The 16,317-nt window shown below is 39.3% G+C and overlaps 1 protein-coding gene across 1 annotated transcript in view; it reads right to left on the bottom strand.

Annotated features, from left to right (window-relative positions):
- RUVBL1 (RuvB like AAA ATPase 1) overlaps positions 1-16,317 on the bottom strand; it is a 54,578-nt gene that overhangs the window by 27,138 nt on the left and 11,123 nt on the right. The window contains exons 3-4 of the mRNA XM_045850234.1: positions 12,778-12,910; positions 679-830 (exon numbers count right to left, since the gene is read on the bottom strand). Coding sequence (XP_045706190.1) covers positions 679-830; positions 12,778-12,910 — 285 coding nt within the window. The remainder of the gene's footprint in view (positions 1-678; positions 831-12,777; positions 12,911-16,317) is intronic.

Genomic DNA, 16,317 nt, shown 5'->3' with positions numbered 1-16,317 from the left:
TCAGTAGCAGAGCCAGGATTCTCTTACAAGCTCCAAAATCCATGCTCTTCCTCAAAGTGCCACTATTGCCAGCATTTTCAATGTTTATAGGACAGGGGTCTGAGGAGGGTCTTCTAGGGCTTTCCACAGTGCCAGCACTATGGCTTCTCTGCAAAGCCCTGGTGTAAGCAAAACCAATCACTGAAATTACTCCAGGTTTCTGGGTTCTGACACATACAAGGAGCTAAGTCAGGATTCTATACTTGGTCCCTCTTTAAATCTCTCATCCATTCTACAACTCTTACCAGATTACTTAATGCCATTGCTTTCTGTAAGCATGAGCACCATAATTGAAAAATTGACACCCAGGTTCAGAGAGAGAGGCCTAAGACCTCTGAGAAATGGTCATAATATGGGATACGGGATCGCAGAAGGTATACTCAACTAAACACACAGCTCATGTTTTAACTAACATACATAATTTCCAGAGGTAAATATAAAGCTATCTTTTTTGAGCCCTCCTGTGTACTGGCTCTATACCTGTTACTGCTTTATACATACAACATCCTCAAATGGCCCTATGACCATCATCACCCACATGGCATACACAAGGAAACTAGGACACAGGTTATACCACTTAGCCAAGGCCACACAGTACTAAGAGATTATGAGACAAGAGAAAATAGTCCACATACTCACTTTCAATTGTTTGGTTCCTTTGGCTGTTTTAAGTCCTATGATTACATGGCTAATGGTTTTACCATACCCCCCCATAGGATTCTCTGTCTCACATGGAGTTAGCTCTGTGACTTCACCTTCATAAACCTCCTTGGTTTCCTTTATCCGCAGCCCTGGAAGAGAAGGCAGATGAGCCCTGATCAGAAATGGAATTTTCTTTCTTCTTTTTAAAAAAAAATCCTTACCCAAGGATGTTTATTGATTTTACAAAGACAGGGGAGAGAAGAGTTGGGGGAGAAATAAAAAGAGAGAGAAACCACCACGTGAAAAAGAAACATCAATCAGTTGTTTTCTATATGCGCCCCCACTGGGGACTGAACCCACAACCTTCCTGTGTATGGGCCGGTCAACACTCCAACCAACTGAGCCACTCAGCCAGGGAGGGAATGAGTAAGTAAAATTTTCTTATTCCTTGACAACTTTTTTTTGCCACAAAACTTCCATGTCACAAGAACTGACAAGCTGGTCTTATTGATGTACATTCAAGAGTGTCATCCTGGATAGAAAAGTACTACAAACACAAATATAACTGAAGGAGCAATTCAGAATGCAGAAAAACAATTTTATTTCAGCTTTTCAAAGGGACTTCCTAGATTTGAGTCTAGAACTAGACAAACTATAATTCTCAAAATTGTTTCAGATATCTGCTATACCCCCAAGAAGGTGAAAATTTAGCTTTAGTTTCTGATCTGGCCTTTGAACCCAAAGCACCTACCCCACAGGAGCAGCAATTACATGTGCCTCACTGCATCCCTTCTGACACTATAAGTCCTGAGTAAGGTTACTATGTTAATCAGAGCTCCTTGCCAACAGCAGATGATACCTGACCCTCCCAGGTGTTCTGGGCCTCTAGCTGATACTCACTGCACACCCTAAGAAATATCCAGTATCATTCACTACTTTAAGTTTTCTAAGGCCACAACGATTAATTCCCAAAGCAACTCCCAATAGTAAAGCACTTACAGTTTTCAGAATATTGTAAGTGAAGGCAAATGCCTCTCCGTGTTTTAAATATCCACATGAGCTGTTCAATAAATGTTGGTTGTCAAATAACTAAGAATTCTTGCCAAATAAACTTTTAGAATATGATCTCAGTGCCTTTTTATACAATGTTTTTGCTTCCTGAAGCAACTCCCCTCCTTTTTGGGCCTGCCAACTCCTTCTTGCACACTCTCAGACCTGACACACCTTTCTTCCTCATTCTCTGGGTCATTCCACAGTCACCTACACTCCCATTTGGCACCCACATACACGGGACCACAGGGGCTTGAAGACCTGACTATACCTCTGTTGAAGTGTCAACACTTCAGCTAAGGGCTTAGCACATTGCAGGCACAGAGGAATGGATAAAAAAAAGAAGTCACTTAAAGTTGAGAGGGTGTCATCAGGCAGACAATCCAATAGCCAAGAAATCTGCCTGCATTCACTTCAGCACATTCTATGTAAAGCCCAAGATTTTTATTAGGGTTGCCACATGATTCAATAGCACAAATCACCATAATACCCCCAACCTCAGCACCACAACCAAGGTCAGCCTATATCAAACCTTATGTTCCTCCAAAATCAATATGGGCATTTCTCTGCCCCCTGGTTCAGCAGAAGAGGAAGAGTAAGTAGAGGAAGCATAAAAAGCTTCTGAAGTCTTAACAAGGTCTGTTTCTTGATCGGGGGGTGGTAACATGAGTGTGTTGACTTTACAAAATTCACTTAGGTATATACTTATGATTATGTTCATTTCTGTGTGTGTATATATATAATGCCTCAATAACATTTACACTAAAAGAAACTTGATTTTTCTAACAAAGCAATGATAATTATTAGTAAATGGTTTTCTTAAAACGGGAAAACAAATACACATCACTAAACACAGCTCCTCTGAAAACACAAATAAAAGACATATACACATGTGTGTGCATGCACACATACACAAACTCTCTCTTTCCAATTCTCTAAGTCTGGGTTAAGGGATACAGATGACTTTCTCTGAAACCACAGCCATGGCTCAGGTAAGTTAACAGTTAAATCCATTTTCAGAAGATTCTAAAACCAACAAGAAAGCCATTTTAAGTTGTGCCTGCCATCAACTCAAAGGAAGTTGGGAAACATCCTTGGGCAATAGTAGTTGAAGATATGTACAGAAGGGGTCCTTAAATTGAGGTGAAAGCTCCCAAACCACACCAATAGGAATAAACTATAAATCTATGACTACAAGGCCTCTTCACATATAGAGCAGCCCTCCCAGCCAATCTATTCCTTAATCTGTTACTACCTCATTTGATCCTTCACTGGAATAATGGACAACAGGAAGTGCCATCAGATCTCATTCAACCTAGCCCTGCCCTGTGAAATAGCCAAGGTAAGTACTCTTTCTCTTCATTTTATTGATGGGATGTCAGCTCCAAGAGGTGAAGCCAAGAGAATTTGCCTCCTTCATGGTAGACCTAGGACTGGAGTCCAAGTTTTCAGGCTCTGGGAAGAGTTTCTTACCACCACACATACCACAGGATCAAAACTTACTGACAGCCTTTTCCACAATACTTGCTCTGTCCTTTTCCCCCTCCCAGTTAACATGTGCCATTGACCTCATCCTTCCCTTTGGGTATAATGCTAGTCTCCATCTAATTTATATTTTGTCCAAAGGAAAAAACAGAAATGTAAGTAAAAACCCATAGATGAAAAAGATATTGGGTTGGCCAAAAAGTTCTTATTTTGTGCAGCCATTTTAATATTGAAGATGGAAAAAGACACCCATTTCAGCATATTATGCTTTATTATTTCAAGAAAGTAAAAATACAAACACAAAAAAACAATTTGTGCAGAAGGTGCTGTGACTGATTGAACACTGTCAAAGTGGTTTGCGAAGTTTCTTGGTACTATTGACATTCTGGCCAAATCTTTGCTGTGGGGCTGTCTTATTCATTGGAAGATGTTCAGCAGCAACTCTGGCCTCTACCCACTAGAAGCCAATAGCAAGAGATAGCTGACATAATCAAAATATCCAAATCAATAAAGTTATTGGTGACAATGAAAAGTATATCTTTTATTTTATAGAAAAAACTAAATGGACTTTTTGGCCAACCCAATATTAAGAAACATATAAACCAATCTATCATGGAGACCAATTTGTATCCTGATTCAAACAATAATACTATTTAAAAAACAAAATGTTACGACACTTAAGAGACAAATAGAAATTTAAACATTAATTAGATATTTGATGGTATTAAGGAATTAATTGTTCATTTTGTTTAGTTATGATAATGGTATTATGTTTTTTGTAAGTCCTTACTTTTCAGATATATACTGAAATACTTATGAATTAAAAAAGATCTGCAATTAACTTGAAAATAATTTGGGAGGGAATAATGGGGGCTACAAGTGAATCAAGATTATCTATGAGTTGAAGTCTGGTAATAGGACATTAAGGGAGGGCCATCATACCACTTGACTACTGTTTGCACATTTGAAAATTTCCAAAAGTTTTTTTTAAAGGAAAAAGAAAAACAATGAAATACTACTCTACAACCTCCAAAATCACTAAAATTAAAGACTGATAATACCAAGGATTTGTGAGGATGCAGAACAGGAAGGTTACACTGCTGGTGGGAGTATAAACTGCTATAAATACTTTAAGAACATGGTACACATCACTATCCTATGATTCTCCAGTTCAACTCCTAAGTGTATACCAAGGGACACTGCCAGTAATAATCATATAAGCACTGTTCTTAATTGCCAAACACCGAGAAAACTCCACTGTCTGTCAATGGCAGAAGGGGCAACTGAACTGTGGTTTATTTATACAAAAGAATATCAGTGCAATGAAAAACAATTATGACTGTATTCTATAATATGAATGAATCTCACAAATTAACTTTGTGGGAAAGAAGCCAAACACAGCAGAATACATATAGCAAAATTGCATTTGAGGTTCAAAAACAGGTACAACTACACTATAAAATTAGAATCAAGACAGTCATTAATTTGGCAAAGGAAGAAAGGATGGAAAGTGGGTGAACACTGAAAGTACTTTAGGTTATTGGCAATATGTTTTCTAGACTGGGTGCTGGTTTCACAGGTTTTCAATTTATGATGGTCCACTGAGCTACATATTTGTAATCCATATATTTTTTCTGTATGTATGCGTAAAATTACCAGGTCACCTTAAAAAGAGACATTTAAATAAGACTTGTGGGACCTAGTAAAGAACACTAATGGCTAAAGTTTAGTGAACACTGCTCTGACTGAGTCTTAGCTCAAGTATAAAGTCACAGTTCTTACCTTTTTATCCCCCCTCACCCAAGGACTTGCTCACTGATTTCAGAGAGAAAGGAAGAGAGAGAGGGAGAGAAACACCAATGTGTGAGAGAGAAACATCAATCGGTTACCTCTCCCATGTGCCCGACTGGGGACCAGCCCATGTCCTAGGCATGTGCCCTGACCGAGAATCAAACCTATGACCTTTCAGCTTATGGGAGGATGCGCCAACCAATTGAGCCACACAGGCCATAGCCCTTTTTTAAATTAGATAGATAGATAGATAGATAGATAGATAGGCAGATAGAAAGAAAGAATGTACTTTTGGAGGAGGGGTTTTTTTTAAAGAGAGAGAAAAACTTTGATACGAGGAGAAACATCCATCGATTGCATCCCACACGCACTCTGACCAGGGTTCGAACTACTACCCGGGCTGGGAAACTGAACCTGCAGCCTTCCACTATATGTATGAGACAATGTTCCAACCAACTAAGCCACCAGGCCATGGCCATGGTTCTTACCTTTTAGAATCACCTGATGCTTCTACAATTCCTCATGCCCTGCCCACTTACCTATGAATCTCAGGGATTGGGATCCTGACATCATTATTAGTCTAAAGCTCCCCAGATAATCACAATGTGTAGCCACAGATGAGAACCACTCATCTAAAGAATGAATTCTGTTCTTCTCACCATGTAGAGACATAAACTACTGATGGCAGGAAGCCTAGAGATGGTTTTGGTGTCCTCATCATCAAACCACCCCTGTTCTGATAATGGAAATACCCCAATGGCAATAAGAAACACTGCCAATGGTGTCAATCACTTTCCACTTTTAAATGTAGTCATTATGATTGGTTTGGTTGACTTCTTTCCCCAGAAACCCTATTTGGACAAAGACTATCTCAGATATTAAAGTTAAAGAAAAGTTCTGTTCTACTTTCACTCAATCTGATAGCTTACAAATGGAAGTTTTGGAATAACCCCAAAACAGAGGTTACATTTCATTTTTGCCCTACAAATCCTTAGTTCCTAAAAATCAAGACAAAAATTTTCTAAACACAAATGTATCAGATTTTTGACAAACTTAGAAAATTCTGTACTTTTCAAATGAACTTTGATTATTAAATCAAAACCTTTATATCCCAGAGATGCATTTCTTTAAATGGAATGTTTCCCTATACTTACTGTTAGACAGCTATGACATGAATTCCTCAACTGGGTAGAAAAAGGCATTCCCATCTCTCACTAGTCCCATATTTGTTTAGAAGTTGCTCTGTGGTGACAAGCAAGTAGAGGATGTGGTTGACAGACAATGAATGAAACAGGCTGTTAGCCAGGAAAGAGGCTGAGCTAGCGCTAGCGCTGGCAAGGACAATGCAAATGACAGGTTTCATCTGCTGGCTCAGGTTTCTAAATCCCTGACAGGGACTTTCATCACATCAAGGAAACAGCACAGACTCCTTGCTGTTTCTGACTCCTTGCTTTTTATTTCTGGTCAGCGTACCGCTTTCTACCCACTCCCACTACCAACTTCACAGGAATTCAAAGGCAGAGAAAGGTCTGCACAGTTCCTTTTTAAGACTGTCAGTGACCTCCCTTTTTATTCTGTAGCAGGGTCAAGAAATTTCTCTTCACTTGGCTATGATCAAAAGAACTGCAGTGTTCCCTCTAGCAAAACAAAAACAAACGAATAGCAAATCACAAAATTCATGCCTAGAAAATTTACCTCTCTTTTTTCAAATGTTAAAGTATTTATTTAAGTTACCTTTAAGCAAGCTTAACACGTGCACTCATGTAAATGTCAGTTTTGTCAGATTTTATCAATGTTAGAAAAATATTTTTTTAAATAAATAAGAATGCCTTTTTAAAAATACTTTAAAGATAATGAAGGAAAACTTCCCCAGTCTGATGAAGGAACTAGACATGCCAAGTTCAGGATGCTTGGAGGGTCCCAAAGAAGTTGGTTCAAAGAAGAAACACAGCAAGACACATCATAATTAAGTTCCCTAAGATTAAACATAAGGAGAGAATCTTAAAAGCAGCAAGAGAAAAGGAAGACAGTTACCTACAAAGGAGTTCCCAAAGACTATCAGCTGATTTCTCAAAAGACACCTTATAGGCAAGAAGGGACTGGAAAGAAGTATTGGAAGTCATGAAAGGCAAAGACCTACACCCAAGATTACTCTATCTGGGAAAGCTATCATTTAGAATGGAAGGGCAGATAAAGTGCTTCCCAGATAAGGCAAAGTTAAAGGAGTTCATCACTACCAAGCCCTTACTATGTGAAATGTTAAAGGGACTTATCTAAGAAAAAGAAGATGATCAAAACTATGAACAGTAAAACGACAAGGAACTCCCAACTGAATCTAATAACAAGGAAATCAATAACTGAACCTGAAAAAAACAAAAACTAAGCAAACCACTAGAACAGGAATAGAATCACAGAAATGGATATCACGTGGGGGGTTAGCAGTGGGGAGGGGGAGAATGGGGGGAAAACGTACAGGGAATAAGAAGGATAACTGGTAAACACAAAATAGATGGTGGGGGGGAGGGGTGCATTAAGAATAGTATAGGAAATGGAGAAGCCCAAGAACTTATATGTACAACCCATGGACATGAACCAAGGGGCAGGGGAATGCTGGAGGGAGGAGTAGTGCAGGGCAGAGGGGGATAAAGGGGAGAAAAAAAATGGGATAACTGTAATAGCATAATCAATAAAACATACTTAAGATTTTAATTTTTTCTCCCTGGCTGGTGTCACTCAGTGGATTGAGTGCAGGCCCGCAAATCAAAGGGTTGCCAGTTTGATTGCCAGCCTAAGGCACATGCCTTGTTTCGAGCCAGGTCCCCAGTAGGCGGCACAAGAGAGGAAACCACACATTGATGTTTCTCCCCCTCTCTTTCTCCCTCCCTTCCCCTCTCTAAAAAATAAATAAACTTTTAAAAAGATTTTAATTTTTTATTTACTGGTCTTAGAGAGAAACAGACAGACAGACAGAGAAACATCGATTTGTTGTTCTACTCATCCATGCATTCATTGGTTGATTCTACCTGGCCAGGGTTAAAAATGCATTTTAGAGGTACACATATTTGAACCAGTTGTAACATATTACTGAGTACCTCATTAATTAATGAGTGATAGTATATATATGGCACATATTCACTAAATTCTTTAAAAGTTCTCAGAAGATGTGAAACCCTGAAGAGGATCTTCTGTGAGCCATTTCCACTGTTTTCCTGGATAACAATGTAAAATCCAAAGAAACCACTTCATGCAATAACACAGGCTGAACCTTACAAATACAAATGCTGCTAAAAAAGCAAGACACAACACCTAGAGTAGGTTCCATTTAAAGTTTAAAAGGGCAAAATTCAACCGCACTGCCTAGGGATACACACAAGGGTATATAGGGTTATGATGACCACAGAAGCCATTGCCATACAACTGTCGCACTCTGCAGGTACACATGGGAGATGTGAGGGGCTGTAACCAGAGGACGAGTGACATCTGCAATGCTGGCTGTACTCTATATCATGAGATGAGTGCTGACTGCATAAGCATTTACTTCATAATTAATTGTTAAATTATAGGTATGTTTTACATACTTTTCTATATGTATACTATATTTCAGTTTAAAACAGGCACCAAAAAATCCAATGTTTCATGGTAAAAAAAAAAAAAAAATTTCCAGTATGAAATAATTCGAAGTTTAAAAAGTCATTATTGTAAGTAACACAAAACTGCCTACAGACACAGTTCAGTGTCTCTGGTCTAAAGCAAGAGTCCCAAACCCCAGTGCTTACTAGACCCTAGCAAGGAATATCAAAAAGCAGAGCAAGTCTCATAGACTGGGGAGCAGAAGTACAAGCCTGCTCTGAAAAAGGACAGCACCGTCAGTGTAGACAGTCAGCAGCAATTGGTATGTAAGGAACTGGAAGCTTCTTTCAAGACAGAAAGAATGGCTTTTTCTCTTTTTAAGTATATTTTATTGATTATACTACTACAATTCTCCCATTTTTCTCTCCCCTTTATCTCCCTCCATCCTGCACAACCCTCCCTCCAGCATTCCCCTCCTTAGTTCATGTCCATGGGTTATACAAATAATTTCTCTGGCTTCTCCATTCCCTATACTTCCTTTTTTAAAAAAAGATTTATTTTTAGAGAGAACAGAAGGGAGAAAGAGAGGTAGAGAAACATCAATGTGTGAGAGAAATATCAATGGGATGCCTCTCAGCCTGTAACCTAGGCATGTGCCCTAACTTGGGAATCAAACCAGCAACCCTTTGGTTCACAGGCCAGTGCTCAATCCACTCAGCCATACCAGCCAGGGCTCCTATACTTTTCTTAACTCGCCTCCCCATATATGTTGGGCCTACTAATTATGCTTCTTATTCCCTGTATCTTTTCCCCCATTCTCCCCCTCCCCATGTGATATCCATTCCTGTGATTCTGTTCCTGTTCTAGTGGTTTGCTTAGTTTTTGGTTTTTTTTAGGTTCTGTTATTGATAGTTGTGAGTTTGTTGTCATTTTACTGTTCATAGTTTTGATCATTTTCTTAGATAAGTCCCTTTAACATTTCACATAGTAAGGGCTTGGTAGTGATGAACTCCTTTAACTTTGCCTTATCTGGGAAGCACTTTATCTGCCCTTCCATTCTAAATGATAGCTTTCCCAGATAGAGTAATCTTGGGTGTAGGTCTTTGCCTTTCATGACTTCCAATACTTCTTTCCAGTCCCTTCTTGCCTATAAGGTGTCTTTTGAGAAATCAGCTGATAGTCTTTGGGAACTCCTTTGTAGGTAACTGTCTCCTTTTCTCTTGCTGCTTTTAAGATTCTCTCCTTATGTTTAATCTTAGGGAACTTAATTATGATGTGTCTTGCTGTGTTTCTTCTTTGAACCAACTTCTTTGGGACCCTCCAAGCATCCTGAACTTGGCATGTCTAGTTCCTTCATCAGACTGGGGAAGTTTTCCTTCATTATTTGTTCAAATATTTCTTGCCCTTCTTCTTCACCTTTTGGCATCTCTATGATTTGGATGTTGGAACACTTAATGTTGTCCCAGAGGTGTCTCAGCCAGCCTCTCCTCATTTTTTGGAATTCTTTTTTCTTCTTTCTGTTCCAGCTGGATGTTTGTTTCTTCCTTTTGTTCCAAATCGTTGATTTGTGTCCTGGTTTCCTTCCCTTCACAGTTGATTCCCTTTATATTTTCCTTTACTTCACTTTGTATAGCCTTTATTTCTTCCTTTATTTTGCAACCATACCCAACCATTCTGTGAGCATCCTAATTACCAATGTTTTGAACTGTGTATCTGATAAGTTGTCTACCTCCTTGTCACTTAGTTCTTTTTCTAGAGTTTTGATCTGTTCTTTGACTTGAGCCATATTTTTTTGTCTCAGCACACCTGTTACACTGTTAAGGAGCAGAGCCTTAGATATTCACCAGGGCCGGGCAACCCACTTCACTGCATCATGGCGCTGTATGTGGGGGAGGGGTCCAAGAGGGAACAATACCTCTTGCTCAGCTCTCAACACACTTTCCGTCACTTCCCTTGCTTCCTACAAGTGGATTGTGCCCTTTCAGGTGCAATTCCTGGGTGAATGCTTTTGTGTACATTCTAGGATCCCATGGGCCTCTCCAATGGACTCTCCTGTGGGACTGGGAGTTTCTCCTGACTCTGCCCCCACAGGTTTTTACAGCCAGAAGTTTTGAGGCTTTAGTTTCCTACACTAGAATCCTGGGTTGCGTGGTTTGTCCCACTCCCCAGTTGTTCCCCCCAGCTTATCTGCACACAAATGTGACACCCCCAATCCCTAGCTGCTGCCTTGTCACACATCCTCTCCGTCTGGCTTCCCATTCTGCCCTTCCTACCAGTCTGGATGAATGTTTCTTCTTTAACTCCTTAGTTGTTGGACTTACATAGTTTGATTTTCTGGCAGTTCTGGTTGTTTTTTGTTTTTAAATTGGTTGTTATCCTTCTTTTGGTTATGTCAGGAAGTGAAGAGTATCTACCTATGTCTCCATCTTGGCTGGTCCAGAAAGAATGGCTTTTATATGACATCTCCCAATCTCTAATCACTGGCAACTATATAATTCAAATTTTATTTTTAAAAACACTGTTTAAAACAAACAAAATACGTCCATTGCCAGACAAAGACCAAGGGCCATATTACTTCACCTAAAGGCTTTTGTTTCTTCTTTGCTTTGAAGTCCACCCCTTAAGGTCCACCCCCTTCTCTCATTCAGAAAAACTTCACTGAGTACCTATTATGTGCCAGCAACTAGGGCAAAAAAGATAAAAACTGCTCACTATATCTACAGTAGACTTTTAATGAATATCCAATCTGCTCCTTCCTATATCTTCCCATCTCCCAAAATGACAAAACCTGGGAGAAGAGGCTGACATATTTGTCTCTTTCTTTCAACCCCCACATCTAATCCTTCAGGAAATTCTGTCAGCTCTGTCATCTAACTATATCCAGAATCCAACCACTTATCAACTCTACCACCACAACCCTGGGCAAAGCTATCACTTTCTCTTACTCAGACACTCCTTATAATCTCCCTACTTATACCCTCACCCTCCTTACTCCACTCTCCATACCCTCACCAGAGAGAGTCTTATAAAACCAAAACTATTCTCCAATTACCTCTCCTTTTCACTCATTGAAAAAAGCCAAAGCCCTAACCATGGCCTAAGGCCCTATAGTATCTAACCTCTAAACTAGACTTTGGCTGTCCTGAGACAAGGATCCTGTGCTAGACAAGTCTATTATTTCTTAAACTTTCATAATTTCCTTAAAGTTTTTTTAGTAAAATTCCTTCTTCAGAGTATTTATCTCTGACCATCAAAGGGACTAGTAAATGGTTCAGGTACTGACAAGAGTTCATAATCCTTGACTCAGCAACTATATTCTAAACTCCCACACGTGCAGAGACACAAATATTTCTTAACAGCTTAGGAGGAATTAAGTTATTTCTATAAGTAAATGTGAGGGAAACTGAGATTTTTTCCAAAGCTAGGCCAGCAGAAATGGAGCCAGAAGTCTGCCTCACAAGTACTCGCTCGCAAGAGGGAAATGTTCAAGAGAGAGACCATTTTCTCTTCACAGCAGACTTTCAAAGCATGGGCTCTAAAATCAGAAAATTAGGTTAAAATTAGACTGCTACTAACTAGATGGGTCACTGTAGGCAAATTATTGAACTTTCTGAGTCTGTTTTATAAGATGCTAAATGAGACTTGAGAGCATCCCCTTGGTAGATAGAAAGGCTACAATTAATGCAGGGGCCTGGCACATAATACACACTCAATGTGGTAATCCCAAGGCCTATGAGGCTGGCACCACTAGTCTCAAAGCTCTGCCCATGACCAAATAGTACCTCCACTCTCTGACAGGCCATAGTTCTTCTGGCTCAACATTCAGAACCAGGGGCACTCTAGGAGCATTACACATAATGCTTTTGGCTTAAGACCAAAACCTTTTCAATGGACAGTCATCTCTAAAAGCATAAAAAGACTACCAGGACAATCTGACTTGTTTTTTAAAAATCACTTTATAGATACATGCAGTTTGTCAGGTTAAGAATACCAGCCCCATAGCTGGCCTACGTTTGCTGATTGTTAAAGCACCTCAATTAGTAAAGCTGGGTTTTTGTTTTGTTTGCAAAGATAACACTAATGGTGCCAAAAGAAAAAGAGCAATGCAACAAATACAAATCATCAAGCCATTTTCACAACCACAAGGCTTTAGTATACCATTCAAATGAGAAGTCCTCCTCCCACAAACATGATACTCACCAATGGCCCTGCGGAAGTTCTCCATGAGTACTTCTGTTTTCTTGATCTCCGTAGAGTAAACTTCACTCCCCACCATGGGGCAGAAAGGCACCTTACTACCCAGCTCCTGAGCAATAGCCAGAGCTAGAGCTGTCTACAGAAAACAAAGAAAATGAATTTGTTTTACATTCTTGAAAATATGATCATTCAGAGAAATATGCTTAAAAAAAAAAAGATTAACCAGGAACAACTGAAAATCTAGTCCTTTTAGTTTTAATGTCATTTGGCATGTTTCACACAATAAACATTTGATGACTCTTATGGATCTATAATCTAAATGGCATTTTTAATCACCCTTGTAATTACAAGTTATCATTTACTGAGATGTAGTACATACCCAACTCTAAATGCTTCACATGAACCACCCATTCACCCTACGAATTAGATACTACTAATACTCTCACCTCTTTAAAAATGAGGAAACTGAGACACAGAGAGATTAAATAACACATTCTAGGTGCTAACACTAAAAAAGTCATAGAGATCATGTTCCCATCATAATTAGTACAGGATCCCAAAACTATTCCCTCTATATCAAAACAGAGTCCTTACCTAACCACTCAGAACACCACTATTGGATCTTTGAGATAACTGCTTTCTGTTTACATAGGTATAGAAAAACAACCCATTGGAAACCAGTAAGTTACGTGATGTTCACTTTATATTAAGTGGCCCGCACATAATGAATACATCAGGTAGAATTCTGAAGCTCTGAACTAGTCTTTAATTACACTTTAACATACAAGTATAGTTAAACTACAAGTTGACTTTTAGTAAAATAACCACAGATGTCAGATGCTAAACAGAACCGAACATAATATATGCTTGGTCAAATATCAGGTACAAAAAAGCCAGTCCTTCAAAGCTGGTACAGGACTGAAAAATGCCATGTCCTTTTAATGCCATTTTCATATTTCTTTAACAAAAGTCTGAGCAAGGTCAGTTCCCAAGGCATGTGGACTAAGGAAGAAAACAAGCCTGCTACTGAAGAACACCACAGTAGTTCTCTGACACAGTGTTTATTTTATTTTTTTTAAATGAGCCCAAACTTTCACCTGTTAAACCTTGATTAAATTTTAAAGACTAAATACAATTTTAAAATATAATTTTATTTATTGATTTTAGAGAGAGAGATCAAGGGGTGAGGTGGGAGAGAGTGAGAAAAGGGGAAAGAGATAGAGAGACATACACACACTGATTTGTTGTTCTACTTATTTTTGTATTCTTTGGTTGATTCTTACATGAGCTCTGACTGGGGATTGAACCTGCAAACTTGGGGTACTGAGATGATGCTTTAACCAACTGAGCTACCGAGACAGGGCTGAGACTATTTTAAAATTCGCCCGGTAAAGGTTCTGCTTAGATTTCTTTTCAATGCTCCTTTGATGATAGTTTTTGAGACATAAAATCCTCTAGAAATCAGCATACAGTGTAGCACAAAAAGCACTGGCCCAAGAGGCAGAAACTGGGCTTTTATCCTGGTCCTGCCCCTAATTTTCAGTGTGACCCTGGACACAACACAAATCTCTGGTTCCCAATTTCCTCATCTGGCAAATGAAAGTCTGGAGTTAGATCACAGATAGCTAATTAGTTGCCCAGACTGCTTCTGCTTTGCCTGGAAGTCTCATGTGTGTTTTTAGACTCAATCTGTAACTACCTTTTGAATGGCGGCAACTTTCGAATAAAAATCCAGCTGTTTGCAGGCATACCTCAGAAATATTGCAAGTTCTGTTCCAGACCACTGTAATAAAGTGAATATTATAATAAAGTAAATTGTAATCTTTTTGCTGGTGGAGGGTCTTGCCTTTAATTTGTAAAAACACAGTATCTATGAAGGGCAATAAAACAAATTATGCCTATAGTCAGGGTCTTCTGAGAAAATAGAAGGTCTGGCTACAATCAGTCCTCATTACCATGTGGCAGAACCTGGCGTGAACCCCCAGAGCAGCTGCCTCCTTTAGGGAGAGACTGCTGCTCTGGCCCAGCATAGCTGCACTGCTTCCTGGAGCTTGCTTGCACCCACATGCTTCACTCATCTCCACTGCTTGCCTGAGTAAGCACCTTAATTTGTGATCTTGAAGCTGATACCTCTAAAACTGTTACGTTTTATTATTCTAAGAGTGAAGGAAAAATTTCTGGAGCATGAAGGGGAATATTGAGATAAGTGGCACATCAGGCCTCCCAATGGGATCCACAGGCTGGTCACACACACCTTACATCTAAATCTTGCCACCTTCTCATTCAATCCTCTTTGTTATCCAGGTATCTCTGCAGGCCCCATTCCCTACCCACAGCCACAAACGTAAAAAATAGTGATTGTATCAGATTCTGTGGCATCCCCTCATTGCTACTTAATACAGAAGAGATGAGCAATATACTTCCATTAAAGTATGATAAATGTGTGATTAAGAAATGCTTCAGGTATGTCTAGCTTCCACCAGTTAAAGGCTCCTAGCCCTGGCTGGCATGGCTCAGTGGACTGAGCACTGGCCTGTGAACCAAAAGGTCACCACGTAACCAGGGCACATGCCTGGGTTGTGGGCAAGGTCCCAGTTGAGGGCACGCAAGAGGCAACTGATCAATATTATTATCTCTCACCCATTGAGTTTCTCTCCCTCTCTACAAAAGTAAATCAATAAAATCTTTAAAAAATAAAGGCTTCCAGAGGCCAAGTACATGATATGGCTATAATACCATAGCTATATCTACTCTAGATAGTGCTAGGTCAGTTGCATGAGAGATCTCATTGAATCCTCCCAACTAGCTGAACTTGATAATCTAGTTGGTTTTTTATAGCTTTAGAAACTGAAATTCAGAAGTTACCAACTCACCCAAGGCTAAAGAGTTAGCAAGCAGCAGAGCCAGGATGCAAACCCCAATCTCCAAACACATTATTTCTTTGTGCTTACCTCCGTCCCTCACCCATGCAAGTGGCATACAAAAAAGAGATGGTTGCCAAAAGATTAATCTATTTTATTTTCAGCCTCATCTGAATACCTTTTTCTAAAACCCAAACACACTGCCCTGTTATTAAAGTTCTGAGACTCTCAAAAATGGAACATCTATACGAAACATGTATTTGCTTTTCTAAATAAGCACTGAATTCTCCTGCCTGTCACTCAGTTAAGTTGCCTAAATTTGGGGGCCCATCAGCATACTAAAAGAGTTACCACATGCCTTCCTAAACATTACAAGAAACTGGTCAAATCTGTAAGTGCTGAGAAGTTCTCACATTTTCTAGGAGAAAAATAGTTTATTACAAAAGAAATGAAGGACTCATGCTTCCAGCAATACAGCACACTAGAGCCATTACAAATCTTTCGTTACAAAATACCTAAAAATAAATAAATAATAATAAACCCAAAGTAATAAACCTATATTACCTCGAAAGTTTGAAGAGTGATTGACAGATACCAGAAACCCAGCAAGGTGTAGTGTTAAGGCAGAAACCCTTCAATAAAAAGGACGCTTAAGGGCCATGAAGGTGGACAATAAAAAAAA

The sequence above is a fragment of the Phyllostomus hastatus genome, unplaced genomic scaffold, assembly GCF_019186645.2.
Source record: "Phyllostomus hastatus isolate PE091 unplaced genomic scaffold, TTU_PhHast_1.1 phas_contig_80, whole genome shotgun sequence".
NCBI classification, from domain to species: domain Eukaryota; kingdom Metazoa; phylum Chordata; class Mammalia; order Chiroptera; family Phyllostomidae; genus Phyllostomus; species Phyllostomus hastatus.
Note: the sequence above shows the minus strand (reverse complement) of the source record. Positions and strands in the feature narration are given on the sequence as shown.